This window comes from Silurus meridionalis, chromosome 17 (genome assembly GCF_014805685.1).
Source record: "Silurus meridionalis isolate SWU-2019-XX chromosome 17, ASM1480568v1, whole genome shotgun sequence".
In the NCBI taxonomy this organism is placed as follows: Eukaryota; Metazoa; Chordata; class Actinopteri; order Siluriformes; family Siluridae; genus Silurus; species Silurus meridionalis.
Window position 1 is genome coordinate 8,306,131 of NC_060900.1, and position 17,728 is coordinate 8,323,858.

Consider the following 17,728-nt stretch of genomic DNA (forward strand, 5'->3'; position numbering starts at 1 on the left):
AAAGATTCTCTGATCTTCCAAAATAAATAAATAAATAAAATCCCACTCTGAACCAGTTTATATTCAACACGGTACTTGTTTTTTTTTTTTCTTTTCCTTTTTGATAGTCGATTTGAGTGAAATTATTTCTGGACTGTTTTCATTTTTACAAACTTCCTCCGTTATTCATGATATCAGTGAACTGCGAAACGAAAGCGATGCTGCAGCTCTGATTGGTCAGCCATGTTGATCACTTGGAAAAGGAAGATTTCTGTAATTCTGTACGTTTTTACTGGCTGTACTGGGTTTTTATCCTACACGGAGGCATAAAAAATTGTATATATGGAAGTGCTTTATTGCCATTTGCTCTATTTATTGTTAGATGTACACCAATCAGGCATAACATTATGACCACCTGCCTTATTGTGTTGGTCCCATTTTGCTGCTAAAACAGTTTTGAGTCGTCGAGCATTAACAGCATGAACTTCTTCAGCAATTTGAGCTACAGGAGCTCATCTGTTGGATCGGACCAGACGGACCAGCCTTCGCTCCCAACTTGCATCAAAAATCCTTGGTACACTGTTCCATGTCGCCGGTTCACCACTGTTCCTTCCTTGGAGCACTTTTAATAGATACTGACCACTGCAGACCGGAAACATCAAACAAGACCTGCAGTTTTGGAGATGCTCTGCCCCAGTCGTCTAGACATCACAATTTGCCCTTTGCCAAACTCACTTAAATTCTCATGCTCGTCCATTTTCCCTGCTTCTAACACAAAATGTTCACTTGCTGTCTAATAATATCCCACACACTAACAGGTGCCATGATAGAGATAATCAGTGTTATTCATTTCACCTGTCATAATGTTATAATATAGTTATGCCTGATCGGTGTATATATACACAGAAGTGCTGTGGTAGATGTTCAGCAGAAACTAGTTTTAATCTTAAATGAATGATGCTGAAATATTTGTTTTCTCCAGCAGGTGGTAGTGTTTCCTCATGGAGCAATGTGTGAAACTATCAGTAGCTGAGCTTTACAAAAAAAAAAAAAAGGATTCCATGTGGAGAAATTGTGGGCACATTGTGAACATAGTTTGAGTTGTTGTTTTTTTTTAAAGCTTAATTTTTATTTTATTTTTAAAGAAAGAGGTTTGCAGCATCTTAGAATATTTCATTTTGTATGACTGGTTATAAATGTCTATCTGAGTATTAATTATTTTACTTTTGCCTTTTCTGTAGTTCTCCAAAAAACAAAAAAAAATCATGCTGGAAAAGCATATTTTTAAGAAAAGTATAATGTCTGAAGCTTCAGAATTTTTGATTGAAATAAAAAAAAAAAATGCAGCTTTTACAAAAGGAACAGAGGGTAACAACAGTCCGTTAACTACTATATACACTTGAAGCTTCTGCAGCTGAATAACAAACATGTACGATCTACACAGGACTGAAGAGCACACAAAGGGGGCAACCTTCACTACCTGGTGTTTTTCTGTAGCTAATTTAAACCAGTCAAGTCTGTAAAATGAGCTGTTGGGTGAATGAGTAAGAGTTGGGAAGCTGGTGTGTATATATGTGTGTAAAGTGTGTGGAGTACAGTGTGCACATGACCTTATTTGGCTTGTTGGCTCCCAACTGGAGGTTCTCGAAGCGTGCTTAGTCACCCCCGATGTCGTTACATTGGCTCTGAAACGAAATCAGCTCGCCAATCTGATTAAAAGCCTTCTACCAGCATTGAGGTCGTGTTCCGAATCGAAGGCCTGCTTGAGTTTACTTTAATGCTAGTGAGGAAACAAGCCAGACGAGAGGAACAGTTACAAGTTTTAGCAAGTCGCTCGATCAATTACATCAACTTCTAGTGGTGGGTTAGGTGAGACACCATGACTCAGCAAGAGCCCTGTTCTTAAAGGGATAGTCTGACATTTTGGCACAGATCTTGATTAAAAACTTGTCAAACCTCAGCTCTCAGCAGTGCACGTGTGGCATGGTGTTACAACGGCCACTGTGACCGGCCAGAATGGTTCAGAGCTTTCTGGCACAGATTCTACAAGTCTTTGGATGATGAAACACCATTCTCCCAGAAGCATTTTCCCTCAGTTCCCATGGTCGGTGTTTTTTGCTGATGGTGCAAGAGAGCACTGTTTTAACACTACTTCAAAATCTGCCATGATTAAAAAGATACACCGGGAAGAACACAGCATATGGTTTATACATTCTTTTCATCCTCGTCATACCATTTAAATCGATTCATATTCTAATATCTCATTACTTCGCAGGTATACACAAGACCTCGTAAAGAAATAAAAGCAGAAACAAATCAAACCAGAGGTGTTTATTCATCCTGGAAGCTTGTGCAGCCTCGGGGAATGCAAAAGAACTTTAGGGTATGCAAATATAGTCTCCAATTTTCATTTAGAGAATAATTTTTTTTTTTTATAGCAAACTTGTAATTCACAAATCAAATTTTGCAGTATACTTTTTATTCAACTGTCAATAAATCATTTTTAGTAATGTGGTGAAAATGTTTTCTTTCAATAGCGTGCAAAACAGTATTGCATATATTCCATATTGAACGTTTCCCAAACATGTTTATTGCCTCCACGCTGATTTCTAATAGATTGTCATTGAGTTCCCAGTTTTAAGGGATGAAAATAGGCTAGCGGCAAACCAAACATTTTCTTCAGGGTAAAGTTTCTCATACTAATTTGTTCTGCTTGTGGCTTAAAACATTTGTACACTTTTTCTGGCCACAGGCTTTAGAATCTTTACATACGCAGTCTGATTGGCTACCTGTACTTTCATGCATGTGCACATTAAAGTTTCCAACATCTCTACATAACATTGTCTCGAGCATTTTAGAGCATGATGGAGCGTTCAGGACCGTTTTTCAACGTATTTATAAAATGTAGTTTGTAATATGGAGTGTAAACTTGCTCCAGCTTGTCTAGATGTTGGCTAATAAAAATAATGTAATGTAAACTGTATTATAGTTTATTCTTTCACAATGTTTCACGATTCAGCAGGAAAAAAAAAGGACACAAACCTAGTTTTCATGACTTACAGCTACTAATCATCTGGTTCTATTTTTCTCTTCTTTTTCTATTTTATTATAATGACCCTGTTAATCACTGTGTTACTTTTTGTTGCCAGTGTCATTGAGTATCTTCTTTACTGCCTGAACAATGGCATCACAGTCGATGTTGAAGAGTTTGAGGAGCTCTCGGGGTTTTCCGCTGCGTGGTACGTGGGACACCGCGAGACGCCGTACGGTGAAGTCATGTTCGTTCACCACCGCTGAGCACACAGCTTCTCCCAGACCACCTGTGTGATCACACATCATAACATCAACACCTTGTGTTCAACAACACGAAACAACAAATAGGGCTTTTCTGAAGTGATAATGCAGGAGCTGGGACACCAGAAACAAACTCACACAGCCATGAAATTCAACAAAACATCCAAATGGCAAAAGATAGATATTTACACATTATTTATGAGGCAGTTTTGTAGGTCACGGTAAGCCCACAAGACACGGCCTACACTTCCGCTCTCTACTCTTGTCCTCATATTTGCATGAAAATTCTGTTCTATATGCATTCGCACTTACAAAAGTGTCCCTCAGTTGGATGCAATGCAATTAGTGGGATGTAAAAGAGGTTATGAAGCGGGAACGTATAAGTTTAGTGCCTATATATTTGAGCCTTACAAATGTATCCTTAATTAGCAATGGAAAACTCTGGGATCATGAGGTAAGAGGAAGGAACTTTAAACCTCTGGTTAAGAAAACAAACTAAAAAAAAAATAGAACCCATTCTTATTCGCAGGGCCAATTCAAGCTTTTTGGTACCCTAGACGAGATTCCGATTGTCTCCACAACATATACTGTGTTACATTTAAGCAGAAAAACAGATAAATCATTTAAATGGACGAGGGCAGAGGTCTCTGATTGCGCCATTGGCGACTGCGTACTTTGCCTATGCTTTTGAAACGGTGCTGTTTATCTGGGTGGTGCCAAATGTCCATTTATTATAGTGTTGTCATGGTGAACTGTTCAGCGATAGCCACTTAAATGCAGTCCTGAGGCATTGCAGCAGACAGTCGAAATACATCCCTAACCTACACTACCACTAATACTATTAAAACTATTAAAACTACAGGTTTTTTCTGTAGCAATAAAGTAACTAGCAGATATTAAATAGAGGATATTGAATACTACGCTTACAGAGTAAAAATAGTTCAAAGGGATGAACCAAAAGTGTTTTATATCACTCACCTTCATAGTAGTGGTCCTCAACAGTGATAATGTGACCCCCTGTGGCCCGGGCATTTTCGATAATTGTTTTTGAGTCCAGGGGTTTAATAGTAAAAAGGTCAATCACTCGAATGTGTATGCCCTCTGAGAAGACAAAATAATACTGTCAGTTTTAATATATTACAAAATTCAGGAATTTTGTCTTGCATTCATTCCCACTATGTGCTTTATTGTGTACAAAGCATTTCTCAGGAGCACTAGATGTTCTTCAGGAATACACCCGGAATGCCAGGGATGCCAGTTTATCACAGTTTATGGGAACTGTGTCACAATGGCACTGCCTACTGCTCACAGCATCTATACTACAGCTGTCATTTCTCTCAATGTACCCCAAAACGACCAAACCATCTTATAGTAAGAGCTATGTCATGTATTTGGCTTTGTAAGGATACTGAATGTTCATATTTGTCAGCTTTTCTGCATGCTGAAGTACCTTTTTTCAGGTGTTCGGCTGCATCGAGAGCCTCGTGAAGAGTTACAGCAGCTCCTATCACAGTCACCTGGTCCTTGCTCGACTTGTATACAACCTGCACGTGAACACCACAGCGTGTAATTCATTATCACGTGACAAATCTGTAAACGATCTGATCTATATAATCTGATACATGCAGTTAGTGTCTGCTGGATTTGGTCTGTAAGCGCAAACCCGATTTTTTGAATTTGAATACAGATTATGTGTTCTAAGCAGATACAAATACAGAGAGGAAGAGAGGAAATCGAAAGACTCAGTTTGCCAGAGAGGACAGACTTTTTAGGTAACACACCTTCGCCTGGCCGACACGGAACTCTTCGTTGCTCTTGTAGATTACGGGGTTTTCAGGGCGGCTGGTTCGGATGAAGCAAATACCCTATAAAAAAAAAAAAGAGTATGCAACCTTACGTAAACACAGTCTCTACAGACTAGCAGGAGAACTACAGATGAAGTGTGTTCAATAAAACCAGGGCTTGAAACAAAGACTGAAGTTTAATTGTCACTCCAAATATACAGTCCACAAACACAGATCAGGCATAATATTATGATAGGTGAAGTGAATAACACTGAGTATCTCGTCATTATGGCACCTGTTAGTGTGATTTTGTCCTCAAACTTGATGTGTTAGAAGCAGGAAAAATGGGCAAGCGTAAGAATTTGATTGAGTTTGACAAGAGCCAGATTGTGATGTCTAGACGACTGGGGCAGAGCGTCTCCAAAACTGCAGCTCTTGTGGGATGTTCCTGGTCTGCAGTGGTCAGTATCTATCAAAAGTGCTCCAAGGAAGGAACAGTGGTGAACTGGCGACAGGGTCCTGGACAACCAAGGACCATTGATCCATAATATTATGCCTGGACGGTGTTACATGTATATGTATATGGTTTCAAAATTTAGAGTGACTATATATACAGTATATATATATATATATATATATATATATATATATATATATATATATATATATATATATATATAGTAATTTTTTCCCTTTTTATGACATTCTACATTTTACACTCTTTTCAAGTGGATGCTGTCAGTTCACACCAGCTTCTGCAATGTGACCATAAATAATAAATAAACCATAACAAAAGTGATCACACTGAGTGAACAACATGTGCACAGACACATTGTACATAGTGTTTTTTGTTGTTGTTGTTGTTGTTGTTGTTAATCACTGTTGCCTTGGTCAGGTGTTTGTTTCAAGCCCTGAGTCAAACACGTTCAATATTCTACGATAATTGTTCTAAGAGAATTGTAAGAACCTTGGTGTTAGCAGCTAGCTCCACTGCTTTCTCAGTGGACACAGCATCACTCGGGTAGAACACTGTGGCAGTGGGAATGGCTCTGAACATTGCCAAGTCTTCCAGTGCCATCTGAGAAGCACCATCCTCTCCTGAGATATAATCACACATACAAAGTCAGTACACAAAACCAAGCTGTAGGTAATATATCAGTTGTTCTACACGGATTGAGCAGACAAGTAGAAGTGATCAGTGTAGTCTGCACTGTGGTGTTTTACTTAGCAGAAGCAACAGTATTGATGCCACATTGGATTGCAAGCATGGTGAAAACTAGAAAGAGGAAGATGTGAGGAAACTAACCACAGGGAAGTGAACTAAAAAAGAAGAACTGGTCAGAAGAGAAAAAACGTACCGGTAGTTTCGTTATAGACAAACTTTACTAACAAGGAATGGAGCAGTGCACAGAATTCGGCTCGTGCAAACTGACCCATGAATTTTGCTCATCAAGGAACAGGTGCATTATGGGATGGAACCGCACCACAATTGGTACGGTAGAAGGCTACATCTACAGAAATGTGCATTCCTACTTATTGGTGTGTTGTGGTATTCAACCTGCATGTAAATAAACATTAAATAATCCAAAAAGTTTGATTCATTCTAGACCTCTGACTGTAATTTTTCCTGCCAATAGGACGAGTCATAGTTTTATTTGAACGTATATGTTCTAATAAGTGTCATTATATATACAGTTTATATACAGTATATATATATATATATATATATATATATATATATATATATACAGTATAAACTATATAACTCATTCACAGCAGCTTGTCTTCCCTCCTCAGCAATACCGATAAATAGGTTTTAAAAACAAAGTTATTTAATGAAGAATAACATTGTGTCTCCACTTTGCTTCTAGCTGCATCCCACCACCCTGTCATTAACACTTATATCGGTTACAGTAAGATCAAAAAGGAAAGGATTTGAGAGGTCAGGATCAGAAAAAACTAACCGATGGAAACGCCACAGTGCGAGCCACAGAGGTTGATGTTGCTCTCGGAGATGGCGGCCATGCGCAACTGGTCAAAGGCTCGGGTGAAGAACGTGGCAAACGTAGATGCAAAAACAACGTTGCGATCACGAGCTGCACATCCCACAGCTACACTCACCTGAAAAAAAGAAAAAAGTCACAAAAATTCTCATTTCACACAGGCACAGCCAAAACTCAGTGTGTCTGAGTACATCCTAGTAGAATTATTAATAAAAGAAAACTAGGTAGGATAGTTATATAAATCCTGACCTGTTTTATAGGTCAGTGGCTTTAATAAATGTCGTTAACTACTTCATATAATGCAACATTTTTTATGCCATTGTTGCCTTGAGAAGCTTGCAAAAACACAAACACACGCAACTATTGTTCAGTGGTTACAAGAGGCTGTGTAGCAATAATTCAGAAATACTGCTGCATCCTTTGCAAAACTTTCCTCATCTATGACTCCACAGTAGCTACCTGTTTTTTTTTAGCAATTTACTGTAATGACTGAGGCAATGAAACACGCATGCAATGCTATGCAGAGCACGCAGAAGACGTTTCTCGTTTAGCCTTCGTAGGATTACAATTCCATTTCTCGAACTTATAATTAATCATTTTCACTGCCTTCTATGTAGGTACTGTATATTAACCATCAGCTTTTGCTTAAAGAACATTAGACAGTGATATACTGGCTTTGATAAGGGCTGCTCTGAGGACTGGCCGTCATCAAACAGAAATCTTTTTTTTTTCGGAAATGTTTATTGTACCATTAATTGTAATGAAAATGTAAGAATGTACACTGCTCCCTAGTTTAAATGAAGTGGAATCTGAATTTGCGCTTCAGTTTTTCAGTTCACGAGTATTTATGAGAATTCGACACGGATATTCTGTAGTCACGTACCATATTCTGCTCTGCAATGTAGCACTCCACATAGCGGTTTGGGAATTCATTCTTGAAGAGCTCAGAAAAGGTGGAATTCTTCGTGTCTGCATCCATGACAACGACGCGCTCATGGGAACGGCCGAGTTTTGCGAGAGCCAGTCCGTAGGCCTTCCTCGTAGCAATCTGAAAGGTTAAATCCACATTTTGTAGTTTCTGTTTATTCGAATCTGCAGATTTCTGCATCTAAAATGTCCTTTCTGAGAAGTTTTACGCATTAAAGGTGTCATCGAACTAGTTAGATTTATTTCTGCCAAAACTGAACTGAAGAGGTTTGTCTGTAAATCTTATGTTTAGAGTTACCACTTAAATATTAGGTTTTTTCTTGTGCCAGTTTCTGTACCTTCTCTCCAAGTTTGTAGCTCGGTTCGCTAAGCATGTGGATGTTTTTCAGGCTGACAGTAGGCGCGTCTTCAACTGGTATCAGAGGAGACAGCTTTATGCTGCTTGTTATCTGACTTTGTAGGTTTTTTATTACACTGTCAGCCATATCCACAGGCAGGGGTTTACCGTGCCAACCCATCTTATCCTCTGATGCTATAACGCACAAAACACACACACACACACACACACACACACACACACACACACACACACACACACACACCAAAGCATATATATGTGTGAGAGCGAGGTAGAGTACAGTGACTATTACTGTTGTACTGGGAAGACATGTAAAGTTGATGGGTAGTGTTGAGAGGTTTATAATTCAGCTTATATAATTTGTGTGTGTGTTGTACCTGGAATGCCTTTGCCCTTAAAGGTTAAGGCAACGATAGCAATGGCTTGGTCATGAGGTTGACACAGAGCCTTACACAGCTCCTCCACATTGTGACCATCCACAATGACAGCATGCCATCTGCACACACACACGAAATAATATGTGTAAGCATAGTGAAGCACTGTAGTCATTCTCGAACTTTAGTATATGTTTGCTGTGTCCGAATGAAATATATCACACACAAAGTAGTGGCAATAAAATACTGAAATAATGGAACAAAATACGGAGAAGAAAACCAGTCAAACAATGAATGTAACAAAAATAAAGATTAAAATCACAAATTCTCCAGTTATTCATTTGAAAGTACAGTATTCTAGTTTTTATAATATTATGTTTCAGTTATGAGCCAAAGATATTAAGTCTCTGTAGTCACGATGAATCTGAAGGATTTCCCAGACACACTGGAAGCGATATGGAATACACACCAGATGGTACGCCAACCCATGTGCCCATGCATGTAGACACTCACCCGAAGGCTTCGCAGCGTTTCTTGTACTTCTCCACCTGGTGCTGTAGGGGTGCAGGGTCGCTCTGGCCCAGGCGGTTGATGTCCAGAATGGCCACCAAGTTGTTCAACTGATAGAAGGAAGCAAAGGCCATGGCCTCCCACACGGAGCCCTCAGACAGCTCACCATCACCCAGCAAGCAGTACACCCGGTAACTACAGAAACAAGGAGATGGAAATAAAAAGATATTAATAAATATATCCAATGCAAAAGACTGGCAATGTATATTAAGATTCTCACAGAGCAACAAATTACTGTGAAGTGAAATGTTATTAAAATAATACAATTAGTTCATTTTAGACATGAACAGTAAATTATTCATCTGGCTTAAAAATGATATAGAGTTTAATTAAACTGATATTACTATAAAGCTTTATCTACATGAAAAGAAAAGGTTGACTCTGCCACTCCAACACAAATACACCTGGCAAAACCACACACCCAGAAGCTAAACACAGCTTACTGATTTTGATTTCGTAGCTATAAAATGAAAAAGTGATTAACATTTGAGCAGATTGCTGTAGATGTCAAATATGATCAGAAATGGTTCTGGTTATGGTTTGGGTTGTACTGTAGTCATGCCATCACATTCAGCATCATTGGTGATAATTATGGTAAAAAAAAAAACAACAACTTGTGACTGAGCTTTGGGGGCAGCCATGAAATAAATAAATAAACTGATCGACAGAAAACTGATGAGGGAAGCTGATGAGGGGGAAAAGATAAATATAGTGATAAGGGCAGCAAGGAAAATGAAGAGTGCAATTGTAAGATTAGTTCCCCATTAGTGTCTTATTGGAGCTGACAAATTGACGGAATGCAGAAATACAGAGAATGAAGACGATGTTAAAAGAGATGAGGAAGCAAATGCAAAAAAATAAAAAGAAATTAAACACCGAGCTCACACTAAAGACTACAAATTTGATTCATTTCTGTACCTACAATGCATTTGCTTGAGAGAATGGTGTGTCATGTCGTGGTCATATTTATCATTGTATTAGCAGTTATTTTATCCCCAGCCACTCTCAGTGCCGGTCCCAAGCCCGGATAAATTGGGGAGGTTTGCGTTAGGAAGGGCATCCAGCGTAAAACATGTGCCAAATCAAAAACGTGCGGAGGATCCGCTGTGGCGACCCCTAACGGGAGAAGCCGAAAGAAAGTTTTTTAATTAGCAGTTATTTTATGAAAATTGTTTAATACCTCGCTTTGTCAAAATATTTTCCAGTATAGGCCATTCCACATGCAGCACCAAGTCCTTGCCCGAGAGAACCTGTGGCCACATCCACAAACTGCTGTTTCTATATTTAAAAATAAATAAATAAATAAATACATACATACATACATAAATACATAAAACATTAAATAAAACACACACACACACACACACACACACACACACACACACACACACACACACACACACACACATTTGAGCAAAACTTCATTCTTCAACAATTTTTTAAGCTTTAACATTAACAAAATCTGGCAGTAATACTAATAAAGCATGCATATATATATATATATATATATATATATATATATATATATATATATATATATATATATATATATATATATATAAAAGACATCATCCTTTTTTCAGTTTGTAGTTGTTGATGTGGTAGAATGTCCATGAGACATGTTAGTTCTATTTATTACATACATTAAACAAAAAAACTAAAGTTCCACCAACATTTCTATTTACTCTTAACAGGAGATAGTTTATAACTATTTATTGTTACAATTTACTATCATCATGCCAAATTCTCTGCTTTAAAGTCTTTCCTGTGGTGAAACGTATAAATCAAAACTTTGTTACAATAAAGTTACAATAAAAATAAATAAATAAAATGAATCAATATTTTTTAAATGTATTATTTAATTTATTATTAATAATACATTAATAGAAAATAAAGTTATTAAACATCTAAACAAAAAGATTGACCTTATTAGACATTTTCTCTTTTCATCCCTCAATCAGAATTCACTGTCTTATTATTGTCCTCTATTTCTTCTTTTTTTTTTTTTTTTTTTTTTATATTTTCTTCCCATGAGTCCTGCCAACCACCAAAGTTCTTTAATTTTTGATTTTGTAAAGATTGGAGGTTGAGTCATTTCACCTAGACTTCTCTCTGGTTGTATCGAAACGTTTCACTACTCTAAAGAAGCTTGAAGAAGCTTGAAGGAGCTGCTCGGTGATTAGTGAAACGTTTCCATCCAACCAGATAGAAGTCCAGTTCCACATCTGATTCAAATCGTATTTTCTACAATGTTGTTGTATGTCATGTCCTCTTTCTACATCAAGATTTATTAACATAGTAAATTCTACTTGCAGATGGTTACTAATTTATGCTCACACATACAGATATGTTAAATACAAAAATAGGAATAGGAATCAAGGTGCAGGATTTGATGTCAACTCTATGTGCCACTTTCCAAGTTCTTGTATAATAAAAAACATTAAGAGTAATTTGTAGTGAAATGCTAATTAAAGTATCTTTCATATTCAGTCAACCAGTAGAAAGTCTATTGTGGAGCTCCATGTATATGTACAGTATTTGCTTACTGGAACTGGATGGCCTTCCAGGATGGAGTCAATCTTTCGGAGGTTAAGCAGCTCGCTCTCCTGGAGGTGACCTGCTTCTGCCCAGGCGGCATACAGCACAGGAGCAGCATGGCCCTTAAACACGCAAAGTTAACACATAGGGGTTTTATACCGCAAATAAGCACTCTTTACAACCACAGAAGAGTGGAACAAGAGTGAAAACAGATGTGGGCTTTTTGCTATTAGAGGCTCCAACCTGTTGTTGTTGTGAGATGCTTTTCTGCTCAGTGTGGTTGTAAAGAGTGCTTATTTGAGTTACTGTAGATGTCAGCTAGAAACAGTCTGGTCATTCTCCTTTGACCTTTTTGAACAAAGCGTTTCTGTCTGCAGAACTGCTGCTGAATGGATGTTTCTACGTAAAATCTAGTGACTCGTCCATCGGACAGTAACAACTCAACGTCAGAGACTGTAGTGATGTCCTGATGTTTAATTCTGATGTTTGATGCCAGCATTAACTGAGTTCTTTTGACTGGTATATGCTGCAACATGATTAGCTGATTGGGTAGCTGTCTTGAATGGACAAGTGTGCACATGTTCTCCATAGAGTAGTTAGCCGGGGGATATTGTTAGATTATAGATTATCATGTATCGTCTAATTGGCATCTGGTTGTTTTGATGGCACCATCAATAACACCAGGTTTAAATGAAATTGTAATGAATCGCATGTCAATAACTAGACACTAATGAACTGATCAATGTATCACCTGGAAAGAAATTGTCACAACTGCCAGAAGTTTATATATCACAGTATTATGCGGTGTTGACTAATAATTTTGTCTACACCACATAACTAACCTGTTTTCATTCAAACGAAAAGCCCTTGTCAGAAAAAGGACAAGAAAACTCCCCAGACCTAATGCAATCTGCCTCAACCGGTTGGTCACATCTAGACTAGTGTTACCTTTCACATACACAATGTCTCGCAACCCTATCAGATTATCCGACACTGTTCAGACAGAGATCACATCCGTCTGCGTGGTAGAAACTGGGTTATCAAATTGAGAGGCAGACGGATTCTTTTCTGTATTATTAGTCACGTAAATTAAACTTGGTGTTCTATACAATGTTGATCTCATATGTTTATATCTATAAGATGTAGCATTGTATCTGTTACCTTGGAAAGAACAAAGCGGTCATAGTTGGGATTGCGTGGGTCAGCAGGTTTGTATTTCATGACGTGGAAGAAGAGCACAGACATGATCTCTGCTGCACTGCAACATGATGTTGGGTGCCTGCGGAGCAAAGAAAACTTTCCACGTTGCATTCAAAAAATTAAAAACGGGTGTGCAAACACAAACATACAGTAATGTCATAAATGCAATCACAAATGGATTCTAAGCGTTTATTAACATATAGATGATTAGATATAGATTAATATCATTAATTATTAATACTAACATATAATTAAAGGTAAATTGAGCAAATTTGTTATTTCAGAAGTGTGTATCAAACTGGTAGCCCTTTACATTAATCGGTACCCAAGAAATAGCTCTCAGTATCAAATAGGTTGGTGACCCCTGGTTTACAACATGCACATATTATATAATAGATCATTTGTTCATATATATTTAGATATTATTATATATATTTTTAAATTGATGTCCCTTTTAAGTAGAGTAGGCAATATAAAAGTGGTAAAACATATAGCATAAAGTTCATTAAATTAACTTTGACTTTTAACAATGGACTTTTTTCCAAAGTAGCTTTTCATAAATATATACGTTTATTCACTATAAATGGATCTCTAATAAAAAAAAACAATGGTGACCGTGGCAAGGAAAATCTCCTTGGGATGGTAGAAACCTTGAGAGAAACCACTCAAAGGGAACTCATCCTCATCTGGGTGGCATTGAATATCCATTCATTACAGTTCCATTATTGTTGAAATGTAATGTTCAGTGAAGGACACATCAATGCAGAACTCTTCATGCAAATTGCAGTCAAAAAGCCATTGTAGTAAACTGTAGTTGTTAGAAAGTAGTAGACAAATACATCCTCATAGTTTTTGAGTTGCTCAGTAACTTCATGAATCTTTAATCCCGTTTGTAATCAGACACCAGGTGTGTCAATATGTCTTCAATCCTTTCTTTATTTTTTTTGCTAGTAATTCCAAATGCTTCAATTTTACATTTGAGATTCATGCAGAAAAGAAACTATATATTTCATCACGTGGGGGGTTTTCCCATGTAGCCACATTAATCTCATTACTGGGTATTTCAGTTGTTGTGAAATGTCTAAATATTATTCTGTCCCAAATGATATAACTGCGGTAGATGATTTTATTATTATTTTTTTTTAGAAAAGAATCATTAGACAAGACGTTTTCATCATTAACTAGATTTTACTTGCCATAATATACTATATTAAGTAATATTCATACTTTATAACTCACTATTAGAAATGTGTGCTATATAATTACAAATACATTTTAATTATATAAAATATTTACAGTATATACACCATATATATTGCATTTGCCGACTAATACAATAACCACTTTTGTTATTTAGCCTGAGAGAAAGTATGAGAAATGTGTAAAAAAAAAAGAGAAAATAGGACACCAGGGTCCATTTCAGCAGTTTTCTTTTTCTTCTTCAGATTAATTTCTGGTTTAAACCAGTCTAAGGTAAGACCAGGTGTGTGAGCCTTGCTGAGCACATAACCACAGCTTCTGATTCACATGGAATCAGCAGGAGCTACACATGCAGTGTGGTACAGTAGCAGCACATACACAGATGCATTCTAAAACTCATGTCATATGTGCAGATAAGTTTTGGGCATATGCATTTCTATGTAGTGTGTAAACCTAAACTGCATTAAAAAGTTGGGGGTTTAAGTCCCAGCACTGCCAAACTGCCCCTGTTGGGTCCTTGAGCACTGCCCTTAACTCTCTCTGCTCCAGGGGCATGGTGTCAAAGCTGAACCTGCCATCATATGCCAAAAAAAATTAATGTCACTATGCTGTATATATTGCAACTGAATCATTTTTCTTTTACTCTGAGCCCTTTTCAGACTTCAGTTTGGAGATAAGCTTTATTTCTTCCATGGTGCAGAACAATGACTTATGGAGCATCATTAATGAAAGAAATGAGAGAGAGAGAGAGAGAGAGAGAGAGAGAGAGAGAGAGAGAGAATAAGAATATATACAGTGAATGTCTCTTACCCACTGCCAGCTGCAGTGGTCGCCTTTATGGAACTGATTCGGAGTCGGTTCGCGATGTTCCTCAGCTCCTGCAGTGTTTGATTATCTGGTTTGTGATGGGGCTCCATGATGCAGTCCTGAGTATATACTTGTATGTTGTACAGCGTGGAAAATGAATGAAAGTCGATGGTGCGTGCTGTAATCTCTCTGTGTGTGTGTGTGTGTGTGTGAGAGAGAGAGAGAGAGAGAGAGAGAGAGAGAGAGAGAGAGAGAGAGAGAGAGGTGTGGAACTCTGAAATGAGCCATTACACAACAAAGAAACAATATATTCAATGTCTGTGTCAAAAAAGTCTGGAATTAGAGCTGCATGCTCACAAGTCTTTTATTCAAACTTGCATATGTACAATAGAGATGATGATTAATTAATTACTAGATTAATTACTAATCTATATTTTAAGTTTAATTTAAGGTCCTTTAATGCTTTATATGCTACCCAGCTGTGTAACTGAGCACTCTTGGAAATTTGGAGTGTGAAGTTACATAGATAAGGCCAGTGTAACTGACACTGAATAATAATAATAATTAAAAAAAAACAAACGAACAAAAATACAAATAGAAAAGCTGCGAAGTCGTATTGGCCTTTTGTGATATTAGCAACAAAAGCTGAACATAGTGAGGCTGCAAAGTTCATTAGCATTAGAACAAGCAAGAAATGCTGATTCACTGTTACGTAAACGGAAACAAAACACAAATAATTGGAAATAAATAAATTTGTATTTTGACGTTGAATGAAAATATAAAAAAATACAAATCACTCTCTCGCTTTTCCATTAGCAAGATATGAAAGGCAGAAGGTTTAAAGCAAGACAGGGGAAACAAGCGTCACAATGGTATTTTCAACAACTACAGAGCTTAGGTTGACATAAAACATATTTGGTATGTAATCCATCACACTGGCGTCATACCATTTATCCCGTCTTCACACTTGCCTTTAAATTCCATTCATAAAAGCAATGTGAGTAATGTATCTGATGAGGATTTGTTTACTGGATGGTATTTAACAGATGTGCTTGTGGAGTAACAGCTACTATTAGTATGAACTCAGTCAGATACGTGTTTTGAACAGCTATTTATTTTAGATAAACTAGTGAGCGAGTTACAAACTAATGTCATCATCTTTCTAAACAGACATCGTCATGGGCAGTTTTTAACAATAGTACAAAATTAATAATAAAGTGAAAATGGCAAGTAAAGGAATACAATAAATAAAGCCAGGCAGTTGCGTAGATGTACCCAAAAACAGTCAATATACAATCTTTATGTAACCTCTTTTGCCATTTGTGTAACTTTTTTTTCCTACATTTTCCAATCATTCCCTCATTATCTCTGAATGTCCAGGTTCTTTTCAATTAAAGAAAAATAATAGTGTTGGGGCACATCCATTATGATTTTTTTTTTTAAGTAGTATGTGATTTACTTATGGTTACTTCTTGACCCCGTTCATGACCCTGTTATCTGTTCTTTTGTCACATTTATTACTCGTGACAAATCACCCCTTAAGGACAAGAAATGCTGTGATCATTACTGCTAAAGTGTGCTAGTTCTTATCACATCATATTCACCTAATGTGAATATACTACATGTAATACATGGTAGAAACACATCATGATGAAAATGTTGAGAAAAAAGCACCATAGGTCCACCTCCCCCAACCCTTTTGAGAAAGTCAGAAAATTAAGAAACTACAATACAATCTAGTGATAATTACTTAAAAATTGGAGATACAAAGTAAAGATTTTGAGAAGTCAAAAGTCAAACCTTTAAAACTTATTACAATGAAGGTAAAAAATAATCATAAAAATAAACTACAAAGTTGAGATGCTGCTGTCAAACAAAAGAAAAAAAAAGAAAACATGTTTTGCTGTTGTTTTTAATCTTCTACCTGGTGAAAAACAGCAATATGAGTAATATTAGTACTAGAATAAAAGCAAGTAATTCACATATCACCTTTTAGCCAGCAAGTGTTAGCCTGGGGATATTGGTGTGGAATATTTTGACATGCCATGTCCAATATCATATTTATAATTAAAATATCATATTTGAGTAAATGGAACGTACCTGACTTATGAATTAGAAGTGTTTTCTGCTGATTCCCAAATATGGACTTTTAATATCTATTATTCCTAAATGTTTATTCTTCCTAAAATTCCTCATTTCTGCTTAGTGGTTAAAATATAGTAAAATAATTTTCTTCTTCTTTGCTTATTCCAGTCCAGGAAAGAGACAGGATCAACTTAAGGGAAAAAAATTCTTACATTTTCCTAGAAAACTTCTCAATGGAATGAAATCTGAACTTAGTACCGAGAGTTGCATCGAGGACCCTGAAGCGCTGAGACAGCAGCGCTACCCACTGTGCCACACTGCCTCATTTTCTTGGTCAATTAAGCTAATTTTACTGCTAGTACATGATACTGAGACTTCAAGATCACCCTCAAGCGTAAAGCTTCCTAAAATATGTTCCCTTCACTGGTTTCCTGTAGCTGCAGACATCTGATGCAAAACACTGATAGATACTTCCAGTCCTTTCTGGGGGTCCAGAAAGCAGGTTATAAAAAAAAAAAAAAAAAAAGGGCCAGAGTAAGTAAAGATTTTTATTCCAACATAGCAAAAGCCACATCTGACAATTGACTACAAAACATTTTTTTACTTCAT

The 17,728-nt window shown here is 37.0% G+C and overlaps 1 protein-coding gene across 1 annotated transcript; it reads right to left on the reverse strand.

Moving 5' to 3' along the window:
• Positions 1-2,295: 2,295 nt before the first annotated feature.
• Positions 2,296-15,245, reverse strand: tkta (transketolase a). The gene is made up of 14 exons (XM_046872084.1): positions 15,038-15,245; positions 12,989-13,106; positions 11,836-11,949; positions 10,470-10,567; positions 9,233-9,424; positions 8,723-8,841; positions 8,326-8,519; positions 7,944-8,108; positions 7,022-7,178; positions 6,025-6,155; positions 5,055-5,138; positions 4,724-4,817; positions 4,252-4,374; positions 2,296-3,299 (listed from the first exon to the last, which is right to left on the reverse strand). Exons 1-14 carry the CDS (start codon positions 15,142-15,144, stop codon positions 3,112-3,114), a joined length of 1,884 nt encoding a protein of 627 aa, XP_046728040.1. The 5' UTR covers positions 15,145-15,245; the 3' UTR covers positions 2,296-3,111.
• Between the last annotated feature and the right edge of the window lie 2,483 nt (positions 15,246-17,728).

Excerpts from the sequence above, each read along its gene's own strand:
- tkta (XM_046872084.1), bottom strand. The coding sequence starts at position 15,144 with ATGGAGCCCCATCACAAACCAGATAATCAAACACTGCAGGAGCTGAGG. Across the intron at positions 5,139-6,024 it reads AGCTAGCTGCTAACACCAAG|GGTATTTGCTTCATCCGAAC; the intron begins GTTCTTACAATT and ends TTTTTTTTATAG. Across the intron at positions 4,818-5,054 it reads TCCGTGTCGGCCAGGCGAAG|GTTGTATACAAGTCGAGCAA; the intron begins GTGTGTTACCTA and ends GTTCACGTGCAG.